Below are 12,449 nucleotides of genomic sequence, written 5' to 3'. Positions count from 1 at the left end.
TCTCTGAAACCAGACTTACTGGAACAGGGAGGTACAGTAACACCCCAGTATAGTTTTATCGAAAGTTAATTCAGATAAACCACTTAGGGATAAGCCCAAGGCTTAAACAGAGGGAATGGGATTGCATACCTTCTCCGGAGAAAAGAAAGCAACCGGGGAGTATGAGAAAGTATACTAAGGCTCCATAAGCAACTTAGCCTAGGCACCAAGAGAATCGATTACCTAAATCACCAAAACTCACTCGTATACTATCTTGGAAATATTCAACATAATCTTAAATGTATAAAAACAGCCTAAAGCTTCAATAAAATTTTAAAACTCGGAAAACCAAAATCATGCAGGAAGTACTAGGACCAAACGACTAGGCTACATGGCCTAGCGTAGGCCAGAGTTGGCGAATACTTCGCCAAAATAATACTAAAGCACGAAAGGAAATCCTATGTAACGCTAAATAGCTAAAATTTATTAAAGCAAAACAACCGGGAATGTCGCTCTGGCTAACTAAAACTCATACCTAGCGAGCGACAGCGTCCATGACGCCTCCGGTAGGCAACGGCTCTTGTAACAAAGATTAATACTATTAATCACTTTAAAATTTACAAAGAGCCTACATTTATACATAAAAGAAATGGTACTCAACTTATCAGAGGCCGACGAAGTTGGAGAAGCCATGAAAAGCTGAATAAATCTAAGATTTGCGAGAAACACAGGAAAAAACACCGAGTTGTTAAGCTACGCAAAAAGGAATACAGATGGCGCCAGGCACGCTTACGAAACTGGAGAAGAGGGAGCCTTGGGAGCGGCTCCCCCTTTTTCTTTCCCGTTTTCGTTTTCTTGCCAATTGACCCCTCGATATGTTATCTCTGTTTGGGGTGCAGATTGCCATGTGGCGTGTCAAGAATACGTCCTCTGATTTGTCGCGATATCCCTTTCATTAGGGATATTCGCTCCAGGAGTTAGAATTCTGGGTACCTTAAGGTAAATTCTCTGGGAACATCGCCGTAGTTGTAATATACTCTAGGAAGCTACCCTATAGGAACTTCCATCAGGACAACATGGCTTGAGCCCAAAAAATAGGCAAAACACCAAGGTTAACCCCTTGCCGTTTTTCTGCCCAAATCTAGTTTTCTCTTGAAATTCGGTCATATTGTGCGAAATCCATTGCAAAAGAACAAAGAACATAGGAAATGCCCATAAATTGCAATAAATCCCTATTTTACTGCAATTTAGCAACATTGCAAGGAAAAAAATATTTCGAAAAAATAGGCAAAACACCATTTTTTCTGCCCAAATTGACTTTTCTCTTGAAATTCGGTCATATTGTGCAAAATCCATTGTAAAAGAACAAAGAACATAGGAGATTGCAAAAAATCCCTATTTTACTGCAATTTAGCAACATTGCAAGGAAAAGAATATTTCGAAAAAATAGGCAAAACACCAAGGTTAACCCCTTGCCGTTTTTTCTGCCCAAATCGAGTTTTCTCTTGAAATTCAGTCATATTGTGCGAAATCCATTGCAAAAGAACAAAGAACATAAGAAATGGCCATAAATTGCAATCAATCCCTATTTTACTGCAATTTAGCAACATTGCGAGAAAAAAAATATTTCGAAAAAATAGGCAAATCACCAAGGTTAACCCCATGCCGTTTTTTCTGCCCAAATCGAGTTTTCTCTTGAAATTTGGTCATATTGTGCGAAATCCATTGCAAAAGAACAAAGAACATAAGAAATGGCCATAAATTGCAATAAATCCCTATTTTACATCAATTTAGCAACATTGCAAGGAAAAAAATATTTCGAAAAAACAGGCAAAACACCAAGGTTAACCCCTTGCCGTTTTTTCTGCCCAAATCGAGTTTTCTCTTGAAATTCGGTCATATTTTGCGAAATCCATTGCAAAACAACAAAGAACATAAGAAATGGCCATAAATTGCAATAAATCCTTATTTTACTGCAATTTACAAACATTGCATGGAAAAAAAATATTTCGAAAAAATAGGCAAAACACCAAGGTTAACCCCTTACCTTTTTTTCTGCCCAAATCGAGTTTTCTCTTGAAATTTGGTCGTATTGTGCGAAATCCATTGCAAAAGAACAAAGAACATAAGAAATGGCCATAAATTGCAATAAATCCCTATTTTACTGCAATTTAGCAACATTGCAAGGAAAAAAATATTTCGAAAAATAAGCAAAATACCCTTACCGTAATTGCAATTTAGCAACAATGCAAGGAAAAAAAATATTTTGAAAAAATTGGCTAAACACCAAGGTTAACCCCTTGCCATTTTTTCTGCCCAAATCGAGTTTTCTCTTGAAATTCGGTCATATTGAGCAAAATCCATTGCAAAAGAACAAAGAACATAAGAAATGGCCATAAATTGCAATAAATCCCTATTTTACTGCAATTTAGCAACATTGCAAGGAAAAAAAATATTTAGAAAAAATGGGCAAAACACCAAGGTTAACCCCTTGCCGTTTTTTTCTGCCCAAATCGAGTTTTCTCTTGAAATTCGGTCATATTGTGCGAAATCCATTGCAAAAGAACAAAGAACATAAGAAAAGGCCATAAATTGCAATAAATCCCTATTTTACATCAATTTAGCAACATTGCAAGGAAAAAAAATATTTCGAAAAAAATAGGCAAAACACCAAGGTTAACCCCTTGCCGTTTTTTTCTGCCCAAATCGAGTTTCCTCTTGAAATTCGGTCATATTGTGCGAAATCCATTGCAAAAGAACAAAGAACATAAGAAATGGCCATAAATTGCAATAAATCCCTATTTTACTGCAATTTAGCAACATTGCAAGGAAAAAAAAAATATTTCGAAAAAATAGGCAAAACACCAAGGTTAACCCCTTGCCGTTTTTTCTGCCCAAATCGAGTTTTCTTTTGAAATTTGGTCATATTGTGCGAAATCAATTGCAAAAGAACAAAGAACATAAGAAATGGCCATAAATTGCAATAAATCCCTATTTTACTGCAATTTAGCAACATTCCAAGGAAAAAAAATATTTCGAAAAAATAGGCAAAACACCAAGGTTAACCCCTTGCCGTTTTTTCTGCCCAAATCGAGTTTTCTCTTGAAATTCAGTCATATTGTGCGAAATCCATTGCAAAAGAACAAAGAACATAAGAAATGGCCATTAATTGCAATAAATCCCTATTTTACTGCAATTTTGCAACATTGCAAGGAAAAAAAATATTTCGAAAAAATAGGCAAAACACCAAGGTTAACCCCCTGCCGTTTTTTCTGCCCAAATCGAGTTTTCGATTGAAATTCGGTCATTTTGTGCGAAATCCATTGCAAAAGAACAAAGAACATAAGAAATGGCCATTAATTGCAATAAATCCCTATTTTACTGCAATTTAGCAACATTGGTGTTTTGCCTATTTTTTCGAAATATTTTTTTTCTTAGGGCCAATCTCTTTTCTCTTGAAATTCAGCCATATTGTGTGGAATCCATTGCTAAGGACCAAATAACATAGGAAATGGCCATATATTGCTATTTTAGGCCTATAATCACAAATTTAAGACTGAATTTGCAATAAATCATTATTTTACTGCAATTTTGCAACATTTCAAGCAAAAGAAGAAATGCCAAAATAACCAAGGTAACCCTCTGCTGTTCTTAAGGCCAACCTCATTTTTCTCTTGAAATTCTGACATATTGTACAGAATCCATTGCTAAGGACCAAATAATATAGGTAAGGGTCATATACTGCTATTTGCTTGTAATACAGTAATTTGGCTAGCCAAAAATGCATTTTCGATATATATATTTTTTCTCTTGAAATTCTGCCATATTGTGTGGAATCCATTGCTAAGGACCAAACAACATTGGAAATGGCCATATATTGCAATTTTCCTTGCAATACAGCAATTTGGCTGTATAAAAATGCATTTTTGATATATATATATATATATATATATATATATATATATATATATATATATATATATATATATATATATATATATATTTTTTTACCTTATATGAGGAAAATTCAGGATTTTGGGCCTCTATTCACAAATTTACAATTGGAATTGCAATAAATTATTATGATTGCAATATTGCAAGCAAAAGATAAATTGCCAAAAATGTAAAAAAACCCAGATTAACTCCTTGCTGTTTTTAGAACCAATTTAATTTTCTCTCTAGAAATTCAGCCATATTGTGCACTATGCATTGCTAAGGACCAAATAACATAGGTAAGGGCCATATATTTCTATTTGCTCCCAATATGGCGATTTGGCAAGCCAAAAATGCATTTTGAATAAATATTTTTCACCTCATAAGGGAAAATACAGTATTTTGGTACGCTTAATCACAAATTTACAATTGGAATTGCAATACATCCCTATTTTACTGCAATCTAGCAACATTGCAAGCAATATAAAAATGCCAAAACACCAAGTATGTGACTCACAAGGTAACTTATTGAAATCAGTTTTCAAAAAAGAAAAAAAATATATAAGAGCTAGCTTAAGGGACATTACCCATTAGATTTTGGCAGTTTTCCTTATTTCTATCAGTTTAACAGTTTTGTTATGCAAAACAGTTGTAAGATATCAGCCAGCCAAAAAGTGTGTTTTGTACAAAGTTTTTTATTTGAATGTCTGAAAATATTGTGATTATCTAAGGATAAAAAAACAAGAACTAACTGCAAATACTTACTGTAATAAATCATCTGTTTCACAAATGTTGAATAACAAAGGACATCTATAGTGTGTTTCTTGTCCAACAGAAAAATTATTTTTATTTTTTCGCCCCTTTTCTAATGGGATACAGTACAATATGCTTTTGCTTTCCAAAGTTCAACATTATGGAAAATACTTTAAACTAAATCAGATCAAACTATAAGATTACAGATTTCAAATCACAAATAAGAGACATTTACTAATCCTTAATTGTTAAATTTTGATATATAAATACTGCTAAATTGCAGAATATATCAACAAGTATGAAAAACCATAGTCTGCATGTCTACAGAAGACAAAAATTATACTTTTTCCTCAAATACTGATTAAAATGCCTTTATAACATCTAAATAAATTATTACTTGATACCTGAAGCATATAAACTTTTATGTTTATGTGACTAAGGATCCTTGTCTTATAATAAGCATAAAAAAAATAGAATCCATGTGCAAAATTTTAGGAAATTATCTTAGAACTAACATTTGTTATTTGGAATTACCATACATTATTTAAAAAAAATCACATACTATATTCTAAACAAATTTTATTCTTCATGGTCATGCGAAAGGCTACTTGGTTTGTTTTTATAAGAAGGCCAACGGCAAGTTGGGCAATGATGATTATCTTTTAATAACCATTCCGTAATGCAGGAATGGTGATAGTGATGTCCACACGGAAGACCACATAACACAGCAGACCATCGATAACGACTAAGACAGATTGCACATATTCGACTCTCAATTGCATGAGAAGGTGCTGTCCATTTAAGCTCTGTAAGCCGTTGTGGTGACAATAACCACCGTGAACCGCTTACACTTTTAGTTAATTGTTTTGAGTTTTCATGTATGTTTTGCTGCCTTCGAGTTTTAGAACAGCTTTCACAGACTTTCAAAAGTCTTTCATACGTTAGATTTTGATGGATTCTATCATCAATTCTTCTATACCTTAGGTACTGTCTTTCTAATTTACGCTTTAAAATGGCACACCTATGGCACACGTATATTTCCTTGACAGTTGTCCAAAGCTCACATAATCGGCAGTTTTCATCCTGACAGCAAGTATGGGAATCTAATAGTGTGTCATTCTCATTTTCACTTACACTATCTACATCAGTTTCACTTTCAGATTTCAAGTCATCTTCATTTCCCCATCCATCAAATCTCCACATTGGTAAGTGTTTCATATAATCAGTGGGTATCACAGGATGCAACCACAAGTCTGGTGTTGCTAATCTTTCTATCAAAAGTTCCATTCCTTCCTCTAATCCTAAATCTTGAGATGGCCGTGGGCGTGATAATGATGCCATGGGGCGAAAAAGTACATTTACTAAGTAGGAATCCATTGGGAATAAAGCCCACCAATTAGACTCCACTTCCTCTTGATCTCCACTTCTCCTAAAGCACACCCTCCAAACAATTACCATAATGCCAAAGATCTTGGCTGACATCCAAAATATCACAGGATGATTTTCTACCATTAACCAATGATATCTAAGTTGTCCGAAAATCCAGGTACTATTAAAAAAACTCATCAGCCAAGACCCTGACTGAAGAGCAGAGTCAACCATCGAAAACTTGAGTAATGCTGTAACAGCAAGCCACAACAAAAACACTGCAACATTATACACAAGCACTCTCAGAAAGGTACGAATTACATGTTTCCAAGCTCTCAGTCTATAATCAAAAATATAAAAGAAGTCAGCTACAGCAAACAAGTTGGCCCCTACTAGGGAAATAAGGAAAACATCATTCATACGGGGTTGCAGCATACAGATATAGGAATCTAGTGATTGTTTTGTCATGGATTCCCCCTTCTTCCCTCCATATGACGTAACCCCTTCAGATGTAACAACTGCAACTGTTGGAACTCCACTTAGTCCTGACTTTTTGAGAAATCGTGAAACCTGAAATGATCACAAATTAGAAACAGAATTTTGAAGAGATAAAGAAATTTAATGAATATCAAACAAGTAAAATACTCTTTTAATGAAAATTAATTTTATTATTTACTTCAAATTAATTGCAAATCCCTCCAAGAAGTTTGACCATAATAAAAGAACAGTTCTTCCTGACCTGGTGCAGTAGCCAACCAAGCAAGGAGTGGACAAGTTAGCATATGGCCTGATGCTCCTCATCTGCCTCACAGGTTAACAAATCATTCCTTTAGTTGGTAACATAACCAGCCAATTCAAAATACTACTAAAAGGGGGTAGGCAATGGGGCTCTTTCCTGAATTTCAGGTAATCAATCAGAGAGTAGATCTCTCTGACTTGGAATCTCTCCCACGTGACCCACTCTTAAATACCTCCCCTGGACTGGCACTTGATCTACAACATGCTCTGGCTAATCAGTGGCCTCCCCAGAGTTAGTAACTGCCTTTGCCCTCTAGGCAAAAACAGCTAATGAAAATTTAGCTCCCTGACTGGACCTCCACATAAATAACATCCGAGGAGCTCTCATCACTATGTTACTATTCAAGCCTGAACATGAGCAGATGTGCTTGACTACCAAAAACTCGTCACTTCTGAATGCCCCTGAACTTTGACCAGGATACAAATATTAATTTTGTTTTATCTGTGAATATTGTGTTATATGTGCTTACTATGTATTGTGTGTGCCAATCCTGTGTGTTGTTGCAATAAGGTGTATTAACATTGTTTTACATGCATTGTTTTTGCTTCAAAGTGCATTAACACTTGCTTTGATTGTGTGTGTATTTTTTAGTAAAGAAAGTGCATTAACCCATGATTTTAAGTATCTTCTCATGAAGTATGAGAATAGCAAAGCTACTGGTGGAATGCAGTACTATCAAGGAAAAGAAAATTGGGACCACAGGAAAGGTCTTGGACAAAATCAACAGCACTGAGGCAGTGATAATTTTCAATAAAACTACTATTATTACTATCACTATTACTAGGCAAGCTACAGCACTAGTTGGAAAAGCATAATGCTACAAGCCCAAGGGCTCCAACAGAGAAAACTGCCCAAATATGAATGTAATGGATTGCTGGAATATGTTTACCATTGCCAATGCCAATGCCATTACATTTATTAGAAGACCGATTGATGAGTCATAGTCGCAGACAGTCTATTACTGCCAGAAAAATCTTTGGTAAAAGGTTGTTAACAATTTTCTTGGTTTTCCAGCAATAGATGGGCAAATAAAAAAAGACTTAAGAAACATGACAAATTTGTAGATAATTTGTATTTTTCCTAACTATACAAACCTTAGCTATTTATTAGGGGTTATACTTTTGGCAGAGCTGAAATGACGAGCCATTAAAATTTAGCGAGGGTTAAGTACCCACACCGCTAGTTAGCGGGGAAATGGGGGGGGGGGAGGGTAGCTTGCCACCATTCCCATTCACACACCTGTGATTTAGTCACTTTGCTTGGAGGTAGGACTTCAAGGGGGATAGGGATGGCGGGCAAGTTTGTATAAATAGCTAAGGTTTGTATAGTTAGGAAAAATACAAATTATCTACGAATTTGTCATTTGTTCCGTAACTGGAATACAAACCACGCTATTTATTAGGGGTGACTCACCCATTAGGAAGGGTGGACGTCCCTGCCAATCTGGCTTTTGACTTTGCCCGGGGGCTCCTTATCTGAGTATATTAGTACTCAAAAATAAGGAATCCCTGCCCTTGCTAAACCTTGCTACGCAAAGTCCGCGGCCTACGCAAGCTGTGTGTTGAGACGTGTAGACGTGTCTAGGTAAAGTTATTACAAGTCTATGTAGGAAAAACCTGATGTAACCAAGACTTCCCAATACCACCTCACTAGGGTATGGGGACGCAACAGTATTAGCTTAATACTAGGTAAACAAGGGAGCATGGTTTACCTGCAGTGGTTTGAGGTCAGCTTATGCAGAGAACCCAGGATGCTGCTTTCCTCACGAGAGGGTAGGATGAAGAAAAGAATAAGAGCCAGTCAAATCTTTTCATTCAAGCAGGCTAAAACCAGGTAACAGTGCCCTCAACCTTCAGCTACTTGTCCAATAAGGAGCTTGAGGTATACAACCAGCTGTTGTGAAGCCACCACCGGACCGATAGAGATTGTATCGAGTTCCTGCGGGTTACGTCTTGCAGGAGAAAGGTTGTGAAAGTCACCTGGAGCATTCACATCCTTTCTTGTAAAACCAAGTCACAGAGTAATCTGATAAGAAGGACCAGGGGCATAGATATGCCCCTGACACTGTGAGTCGTCATGTCGAGATGATGTTTTGGTGATCCTTCTCTAGTCTCTCTTCAGGATGCCTGAAAACTTTAAATCAATCAATCAATCTCTAGTCTCTCCCAGTGCTGATGACAAGAGAAGGGACCCGGGTGGGCTGTTGCCGTTTTCTTTAGGTAAAGTCTCATACCTTACCCTGGGTACAGTAACGGATGATCTGGATTGTCCGTTACAGAGTGGAGACTTGTGTAGGATCCGTCACCTCTGGAGACTGTGTCTAGCGACATACTCAGGGACGAAACTGAACATTGTCTTTCGCCCTTCTCAATAATGGGCGATGTCAAAAGAGAGACCATGAAGTTCCTTGACTCGTATGGTTGCTGTCCGAGTGTGTAGGAACATTGTGTTCTTAAATCAGGAGAAAATATGATGTTTGGTGAAGTGGAACATAAGGAGGTCCCTTTAGGGATCGGAGAATTTGCACCAAGTTCCGAGAGGAAGGTATCAATTCCGGCAGAGGAAAGGCAAGTTGTAAGTCCGTATGAGTTAGGAAACGTCTATCGATGAGAGGGTGTCCCTTTCTTTCAGTTTGAAAGTGAAGGATCAAGGTTGAGTGATCATCTTTACCTGTCGAAACTGAATAGGGGGTCTTTTCCTCTTGTATATACTTGAGGATTCTGCTATTACTGGAATTGAGGTATCGAGTGGAGAGACACACTTTCACATGACACCAACCAACAAGATGTTATACAGCCTGGTAGACTGATGCTGAGGAATTCCTCAGATATCTAGACAACCTTTTCGCAAAGAGGTATTGGGTAGTCTCCAGGCGTACAATCATAGCAAAGCTATAGCTTGTGGTAGGTGTCAAAGAGGGTTGTCTGTGAAGTGGAGAGGGTTCTCTTGGAGACTCTATCAGGGGCTGTAAAAGGTTTGGAAACCGTTCTGCATAATGCCACATCGGAGCTAGGAGAGTCCTTGAGAGGTTAACCGATGTTCTAGCCTTTTCGAGTGCCCTTCTCCAGATGAAACAGGGACGAGACGTAAATGTCATTTTTGTACCAACCGTTGTTACCAGAGAGCCTTGGGGTCTAGGGCTGAGGAGCAACGGCAGCCTGAGATTCAGGAGCGTTGCAAACAGATCCCTAGTTGGAGGACCTCGTAAAGTCGGGACTTTGTTGGCTACAAGGCGATCCAAAGTCCATTCGGTATACCTTATCTGAGATGCTGTGCACAGATTGTCGGCGAGCACGTTCATCTAGTCTGGAATGAAGAGGGCTGATAGTGGTACCGAACGGACTTTGGCCCATCTTAGTGTTTATACTGTTAGATGGGAAGAGGCTACGAGCAAGTTCCTTCTTGCTTGTCGATGTTGAGTTGAGTATGTGGTGTGTTGTCCATCACATCACTGAGTGGTCTGTTAGGAACCGATGAGGCTGCTGAAGGACCGGAAAGTTGGTCTTCATCTCTTAAGAGATTTAGGTGAAGGTACTTTCGGACTCTGTCCAGAGGGCTGAGATCATGTGGTGCAGCACTATGGTCCCTCCTCTCTTCTTTTTCCGACTCAAGTCTCTTGGAATGGGAGTCGTTCTCGTTTCGAGAAGGTTTTGTGGAGATTGGTGTCTAGAATCATTCCCAGATACACCAGTCTTCTGGGAGGGAAGTAGGAAAGACTTCCGTAGGTTTACCCTGATCACTGGATCATGGTAAAAAGACTTCAGAAGTTCTGGTGTTAATGCAAGGTTGCCACTGAGTCTGCTAAGGTCAGTCAATCGTCCCGAGACAGAGGAGACAGAAGCTGATCCTGTGAGACCAGGATGGGTGTGGTGGAATGACCGAAGCACAGTGCCTTGAACTGGTGTTTCTTGTTTGTCTAGACTGAATCTTCCAACTTTCCTAGATGGATGGTTTGGACCTGGGCGTAAGTGTCCTTTAGGTCCAGTGTGCAAATGACGACCTGAGGTCTTAGCCCTTGTTCGAACTCCAACATGGTGTGGACATCGACCCAGAGGGACAGCTCCTTGCGGATCCTTTTGCATGGAAGATTGTCGACGCTGGAGTCTTGACTCGTGTCGTAGAGGACCAGGCGCGATACCCAGTGTAAGAATCCTTCTCTGAGAGAAAATTCCTTTAACTAACAGAAGGAAGGCAACGCTTAGCCTTACCATGTGCCCTGATGGGATTGATGCTATTCCTTAGAATAGAATCAATCTGGTGAATGTTAATCAATGGTTAACCGTTGGGTATCGTGGTTACTGTGCAGTTGGAGAGTGATTGCAAGTAGTTCCCTGTCTACAAGCCGTTGATGAGGGTTGTTAAATGTTTGCCGATCACTTTAGTGTGATGGCAAACGGCCAATAGCGAGAAGTATGTTGTATACATTCTGATCTAAGAAACTACAGGAAGAGGTTGACTAGTAAGTTCGAGTCACGAACTGCTGGAAAATTGCCGATGACCAATGAATCGGTGGTTTGTGAGCCGATGGCGAGTTAGAGATTAGCAAGCTGATTATGATTCCCCCCCCCCCCCCCCGGTTGGTCAGAGATGAGCAAGCTGAGTTCAATGATCGATGAAAGATGAGCTGCCCATCGGTGATCTAGTGATCAGCAAGCTGAATACTGGTTATTGACTAGCGATCGGTAATTGGAAACGCTAGCAATTGGAGATCGTTAGTCATTGGAAGGACTAAAGGTCAAAGATCAGCATTGAGCTGGCAATTGGCGATCTGGTGATCGGCAACCTAGCGATCAGTAAACTGTGAACTAGCCATCAGCAAATAATGATCTAGAGATCAGACTGTTGATGCTTTTCTGTTTGCTGACAGTGGTCTGTCAAGGAAAAAAAACTTCAGAAGAGACAGGGACCAAGGATTCCTCGTTTCGATTCCCCTTGTAGGATGGAATCTTCGGGATCTTGAATCCTTCTGTGAAGCCTTATTCCTCTTTTCCCGGTGGCAATGTTTATGTGTTTGCGGGGAGGAATGGGGCAATGGTGACCTGTCCAGAAAGTTTTATTGTGTAGGAGAGTACTGGAGCAATGGCACACAGGATGAAGCTGGTGCTCAATTTCTGCCTGGAGAGCAGGCAAGCGCTGGCTCTTAGGCAAGAGCTGGTGCATTGGATCTGCGAGCCTTGACTCTTTGGCAAGAGCTGGCTCATTGGATCCGAGACCGTAACTGCGCGGGAGGGCGCAGGAAAGTGAGGAAGAGCGCTGGCGTGCAGTAAGGCACTGTGTAGTTTTGTGCATTCTCCCTAGAATGCACCAAAGCGTGTGACTGGTTGCGCAAGGGTGGGTTCATTGGCGCATGCGTGAGAGTACCACGTCGAAACTGCTGGCGCGTGCGTGCGAGTACTACGTGAAGACTGCTGGCACGCCCGTGCGTTAGACCATTGGCGCGGGAGACCATTGGCGCGGGAGACCATCGGCGCGAGCGGAAGGCTGCATGCACGCGCTCAAGATCATTGGAGTGCGCACGAGTGAAAGGCTGTAGGCGCGCGTGCGCGGTAGACTGTTGCTGAGCTCACGCACGCGCAGGATACCATCGGCGGCCGCGCGCGGAAGAAAGTCGGCACCC

General features: G+C 39.6%; 1 protein-coding gene across 1 annotated transcript in view; it reads right to left on the bottom strand.

Moving 5' to 3' along the window:
- Positions 1-4,660: 4,660 nt before the first annotated feature.
- Positions 4,661-12,449, bottom strand: part of LOC137648545 (E3 ubiquitin-protein ligase RNF103-like) — an 87,658-nt gene continuing 79,869 nt past the window's right edge. Inside the window, exon 8 of the mRNA XM_068381467.1 lies at positions 4,661-6,603. Coding sequence (XP_068237568.1) covers positions 5,245-6,603 — 1,359 coding nt within the window. The 3' untranslated portion in view covers positions 4,661-5,244. The remainder of the gene's footprint in view (positions 6,604-12,449) is intronic.

Source organism: Palaemon carinicauda, chromosome 1 (genome assembly GCF_036898095.1).
Source record: "Palaemon carinicauda isolate YSFRI2023 chromosome 1, ASM3689809v2, whole genome shotgun sequence".
NCBI classification, from domain to species: domain Eukaryota; kingdom Metazoa; phylum Arthropoda; class Malacostraca; order Decapoda; family Palaemonidae; genus Palaemon; species Palaemon carinicauda.
This window is presented reverse-complemented; position numbering and strand designations above follow the sequence as displayed.